The sequence below is a fragment of the Cryptomeria japonica genome, chromosome 10, assembly GCF_030272615.1.
Source record: "Cryptomeria japonica chromosome 10, Sugi_1.0, whole genome shotgun sequence".
In the NCBI taxonomy this organism is placed as follows: domain Eukaryota; kingdom Viridiplantae; phylum Streptophyta; class Pinopsida; order Cupressales; family Cupressaceae; genus Cryptomeria; species Cryptomeria japonica.
The window spans coordinates 762,840,471-762,847,247 of NC_081414.1; the positions used below are offsets into that span (position 1 = coordinate 762,840,471).

Genomic DNA, 6,777 nt, shown 5'->3' on the forward strand with positions numbered 1-6,777 from the left:
GAGTTATTAAACTACTCACAACCTCTTAGTGCAATAATTAAACAACAACAAACATCAACAACCTTAATTTCTTCAATCTCCAAACATAGAGACAACTTCTCTAAATGAGATAAATCTATGATTTGATCTCACATACACATCCAATAGAGTCTCCAAACATAGAGACAACTTCTCTAAATGAGATAAATCTACGATTTGATCTCACATACACACCCAATAGAGTCTCAGAAGATTGCTCATAACCCTGGGCCCTTTCCAGGGAGCTAGGCCTAGATTGCTCTGATACCACTTTGTAGATTTAAAATCAGATGCAAAATACAATTACAATTTAGCACACAAAAAACTTTTATATATTCAATATCTATTACATTAGGATTTACTTACATTTTGATATGCCTAAACAATATAAGAAGGCAGTATTTTATAGAGGTTGCAGCCTCTAAAAATACAATAGTTCACTGGATCACAATAAAGAAACTTCTAAAACATGAAATTTCTATAGATGAATATTTACCAAAACCACTAAAAATCTAATTTAGAATGTATCTCTAGAATCTGCAATTGCATTCCTGATATTACTAATTCCATTTCCAATTACATGCTTACATCACTATCCAACAATTATGACAGTGGTCTTCTTGTTTGGGGATCCATCATGCTCACAGATAGAACAAATAACGATGCCGAATATGCAACACTATGGGTGGGCTTGATATTATGTGTAGAAAAACATTTCCTCTCTGGACATCAAAGGGGATTCACTCAACATGGTAAATGCAGTTTCCACCAATCGCGTGCCAAGCTGGAAGTCTCAAATGTGGTTAGATAGTATTTGAGCCATACTGGACAATATAGGAGACTACACTATTAAAAAGTTAAAAACACTTATCACGAAGCTAATAATGAAGTAGATATTTTATCAAATCATTCAATTGGTCATGCATCATCTCAAACATTGCTTCATGACATGTGGACCAGTCTCCAAACAAAACGGGTACCTTTTCATCATGTGTGACTCTAGACTGTACGATATACCTTTGGGAATGACGAGGCATTCCTGAGGCGAAGCGTCATCCATGAGTTACTTAGAGTCAGCGGTTGGTATGATTGCTGAAGCTATATATATCGAGACAGCTGCAAACAATAGTTCATTGCTGAATCTGATCAACCCTCTCGTTTATGCAGAAATAATATGGAAACCTATGTGTTTTTAGGTAGAGTCATCAGGAATATGTTTTTGCCATCCTTGATTGAGCTATCATAACAGGTCATAGTTGCCATAAGAAACTTGTTATTGGCTGTCTATGGCTTGGCCTATTTGTACTGGTTTTTAACTACCCCACATAGCAATTTGTTAAAAAAAAAAAAATTAAAAAAGAAAATGCAATTTAATAGAGAATACATTTTATATTTTAAAATTACATATTTTACCATTTGGTAGACTATACCTTTATTAAACTTCAAGTTCTGTATTCTTTTAAAAAATCATTACATTCAGAAATTCAATCAAACTAACACTTCATTCTCAAAGTTAATTAGACTTTAATAAAACATAAAATTCTAGAATCAACATCATATTTTAAGATTTATATAATACTAAAATTATATTGTGCCCAAGAAATTAGAGAGGAGAAACTATAAATAGCATTTTTCCTAAACATTAGTCCAAATGGGTAGTAGAGTTGGTTTGGGCCATGTGTTTGCTCCCCATTGATCTTGGGTTTAACTCTGTTCTTGATTTAAAGAGGTGAGATAGCTTGCATATATCCTACGTATAAAAAAAACATTTTTCCTAAAGATCCTTTTATTTCTCTTTTGACATTGTCTATTATACATAAGGCATCTCCTCATCAAGGAACTGGAAGTGAAACTTGCTAGAGACCTTAAATTAGGGTAGGTGTTGAAAGAATGACATCTTGAGAGGTGGTATGTTAAGGCCCAACTCCATTTGCTCAATAGAGAAAGGAAGACAAAGAGGTTAAGGAGCTCTAAAAAATGGTAAACCTACTTTAGCTCTAACCTTAAATTCTTTTTTTCACACAAGCCATTAATATATATGATCTCTCACAATCAAATAGATCAACACTACCAGTATCTAAGAAGATAATAAGTCACACATTTCTAATTTGTATCTAATGGTATTATGCTATATGTTATAATGATGTTATGTGTATTTGAATTCATAAAATGAGGGTACAAGGTCTATTAATAAAACCTATAGATTTGATTGTCACTTTGTATGATAAGGTCTTCAATGTTGGGATTAGATGTTGTGCACCTTGCATAACGTTTATAATTTTTAATTCATTATTCTGTGTGTGGTGCATTTAAGACAACCTCATGGATGTGCATTACTAGGGGTTAACATTCTTGAGACCACTTTATATGTTGTATGTACCATCAAGAAATATATTCAATATGGGTGCAGCCAATTGTTTTTAAAGACTCTTTTATTTTTTTTGTCTATCATCACTATTATAAAATGAACTACTCTACTTCTAGTTGCCTCAGAAATAAGAAAATTCAACCTATTTGAAGAAAAAGTGATCATGTTATTGAATATTCTTGCAACAAGTAGGATGTTCAAAATGTTTAAAGTAGAGGAAAAGCCGCCATTGAGCACTTCTTGCATAGTTTTAAGACGGAATTATCCTACTAGTTTTCTTCCTTGGATAAACAAAAGTAGCTTAGAGTTGGTTAACTCATGCATTATGAAATGAGAATCTTTGGAGCAATTTGGCTTTTCTCCACCTTGAAGTTTGTTATTTGTTAGTTGTCTTGTTTTGTTCTATACTTGTAATTTCTTTCATCTTTATGTACAAGAGTCAAAAAAATTTCTTACCTTATTAAAAACATAGATATCCAATCTAAAATGGTACCATATAGAAAATTATATATACCCAACATATTTTATAAATAAATTCAATTATTGGAAAATAAAATAACAAAACCTAATCCAACAAAATAAATAAGAACAATTTTCAACTTATAGAATGTAAAAAGTCTCTTGATCTCTTCTATAGAATCTATACATTCATACATAACTTATCTTGAAAACCAAAGAATATATTACCTTTAGAGATGTTGACACAAGTTGCCAAAGTTTAGATCTACAACATTTAGATAAGAAAAATTATATAGATTTATGATTTGAAAGAGACACTCAAATTAGATGCATGGCAATATGGAAAAGGGAAAGACAACAAAGATAACACACATCAGTTTTAAAGGCACACAACTACTTTTATAAGGGTAGAAGAATATGTCTATTATCATTAATTCATATTTTTACAAATGAGATTAGATTATATATTTTATATTTAGAATATATACCTTTTAGGTGTAGACAAGTTTTATTAATATTTAGATTACTAAATTTAAATATTCTTTCCATTTCTAATTTGAAGTTATGACTTCTTACTAATGTACAGGTTCTTCATTTCTTCATTTCTAGCAATTTTAAAATGAATAGAAATACACTGCACATGAATTACTTATGATTTAACCTGAAAGTGAAAATTTTAGTTACACATCATAGATAGGACCTTTTGTCAAAAGGTTGTGCTTCATATATCATAGCAAAAACAGATTCATATCTATTTGCTCAATTAAAATAAAATATGATATCAAATTTATATAAGATATGTCACAATTTAATGTATGAAATATCTTTTTGAATATACATACACATATATGCATACATATATTGATACAAAATGTTGTAGATTTTAGAACTCTATTGATTAGAAGATGATAGAATTTATCTTATAAATTTGAATCAGATAGAATGAAAATAGATTAAAGGATCTTAATATAAAAATATTTCAAATTCTAGAATAGAAGCCTTAATATACTATTTAAAATATTTTAAATAGAACAATCTATCAGAAACAATCCAAAAACTCTCTTGCTCAAATGAAATTTATATCTTCATGCCTGGCTTAGGTTGAAAGCTAAAAGCTGCGTGATACTGAAAAAATCTGAGAGACGGAGGAAACCTGATCTGTATTACTCTGCCCAGTTGCGTAACACAGAAAATTCCCGACCCCAACAAACTGGTCCTCCACACCGTGCAGCTCCAATGCACCTGAATAACTAAGATTTGCACCTGAATAACTAAGATTTATAAATCGACGACACATATTAGAAGGCATTCTTGTCAGTGCCTTCCAGCTCCATATCGACTTCTCGTCCTCCCAAAACAATTCCCATACAATTGCTTGAAAGTTCACTATGCTCGAGTCTAGGCCGAACTCTATATATCTTACCACAAACAGGATCGTCGACCCACAAACAACTACTTCATCGATCCATGAGTTCATCACATCCCCCCAAAATGATAGATTCGCCTCTGGAAAAGACACTAATTTCGGTTGTTTAGATTCCATGTTCCAAATCACAAATTCCATCTCGCCTGAAGCACAGATGAGAAGATCCTTGGCACAACGAATAGTGACAATAGGAAAGTCCTTAACGGGCAGAGACAATTCATCTTCAATCTGCCATGACATTTCAAAGAAATGGTAGATTTGTATGCAACTGGGGTTTTCTTCTCTTGGCAGACCCACAATTTTGTAGGATTCTCCGTTGTCCATTATTTCCATTACAGTTATCTTCTCTGCTATGTCTGCGGGAATATCTCTGTAGACGCCTGTAAGTGGATTACAAATCATATACATTTTCTGAGGCTGTGTGATTTCGATTAGGAGTAGGCCTCCACCTGACTTACTACAAAATCGTGAATAGCCTTGTGAGAGAGTTTCAGTTGTTGGGCTTGGCAAGAAACAAAGCGAAATAGTCTTCCATGATTGTGTGAGAAAACAGTACGCCACGACATGTGTTTCATTGCAAAGGAGAAGCCATGGATCCCTCTCCGGCAACAGAGACAGAAATCTGCTAGAGGTTAAGAGCACATTCCATTCTTTACAAACAATGCGAAATTGAGAACTGAACTCCACCAGTAGAGTTGAAAACATCCATTCAATTATATGATCAGGGCATTCAGACCAAACCGATTCTTCATCACTCCTCTCATTGCCTGCAATACCCTTTCCCTTCTCTTTCATTGTATTCAACAATGAATATTCAGATCTTTCCAGACCTGCATTTACATTCTCAATAACGCCCATGCAATCATTATCCATTCTAATTTCCATAGATGGTATATGTGATCCCTGAGATGGAGAGCGTAAAAAGGACAAATAAATCCAGTCCATGCGTCTATCTTCCCCTAAATATATAAATTCTCTATCGTGCCCTAACCCTAAACATATGTATTTCCTGTCTTATTTTGCCCTAACTCTCTCCTATCTTGTCTTTTCTTGCTTCAATATATGTATCATCTGTCTTGGGTTGGGGAGATGATTTATTAGTTGAGCATTTTAATAGTTGTGATAATTTTTATTTACTTAAAATATTAATATTTTTAATTTATTGTATTAATATTATGAATTTATTATTATTGTTGATCAAAGTAATAAAACATTATTTATTCACAATTACAATTTTTTTAATTTTTTTTCTTTTTTTAAAAAAAAGTTCCAATTTTTCTTAAATAAACATATGATGGAGATCTAAAAGTCTAATTATAAATAGGAGCATTACAAATCATAGATCTCTAATAAATTGGAAGAGATTTTAAATAACCATTCATGACTTTAGACGCAAAGTTAAAATATTAAATAAATATGTGTTAAATATATGTATGTAAAATAGTTACATATATCATATTGAAAGTGCACATTCTACCTAAAACTTTTTCTTTTACAAAAACAGGTTTAATAAGGAAAGTTTCAAAGTAAAAAATTATAATTAATAAAATTAATTATATACTAAATAAAAATTAAATTATTGACAAAACATATTTAGAAGAATTATTTTCAATATATTTAGCATGTAAGAGGTGTTTTTTAGTTAAAAATCAATAAAATATTTTATAAAAAATATATTAATTATTTTATTTAATTAAAAAACAAAGGTGATTTTGGTGTAAAGTGGTGCATAAAATAGGGCGAGAGAATCCTACCAATATGAGGAAAAAATCAAGTGGACATGTAAACACTGATAGATGGGAAACAATACAATAAATCCCCATTTGTCACTAGTGTGAATATTGTGCCACCTTGAACATGGAGAGGAAGCCATGATTACAACCAGGAAATACAAGATCATATAAAATCAAAAGTGGTGAAACCAAATATTTGTAGTGGAATGGGGAGTAGAGGTATAGAAAGACATGCAACACGAGAGAACCAAAAAAGAGAAAAAAATAAAAATTTGTGAATAAAATGTATTCAATTTTTCCTTGAAGATCATTGAGCAATTGGTAGAATGATTCAAGGAAGGAGAATTGCTAGTCAAATGGTGCGGGACAAGGAAATCCACGCAATCACATTACAAATTATTGGGCAAAAAATTTGAAGGAAGGGTAAGTACAACAGCTCTCCTTAATAATTTCTTCTCGATCAAATGCATATATGAATATCTTAGAAATAAAATCCTTTATGATATTCCTTTGTTTTTCAAAGGCAATAACCTTTTTTTATGAAATGGACCCCCAAGTTTGATCCACTGAAATACAAGATAGAGAAAATCTATACTTGGATCAATATTACTTCGCTTGTCATGGAATCTTGGAATACAGAACTGCTAATTAGGATAGGTGATGTCCCAGGAGGGTTTGTAAGGGTGGAAGAAGATTTTCTACATGAATTTTTTTGAACAAACACATGCACACACATTTTGGTAGAAATAGATATGGATACAAATTGGTGGTAT

At 31.6% G+C, this 6,777-nt stretch overlaps 1 protein-coding gene across 1 annotated transcript; it reads right to left on the reverse strand.

The window, feature by feature from the left end:
• Window positions 1-3,953: 3,953 nt before the first annotated feature.
• On the reverse strand, window positions 3,954-5,216 carry LOC131027018 (F-box only protein 6-like). Its single transcript, XM_057957014.2, has one exon. The coding sequence runs from the start codon at window positions 5,214-5,216 to the stop codon at window positions 3,954-3,956; it is 1,263 nt and encodes a 420-aa protein (XP_057812997.2).
• Window positions 5,217-6,777: the final 1,561 nt, after the last annotated feature.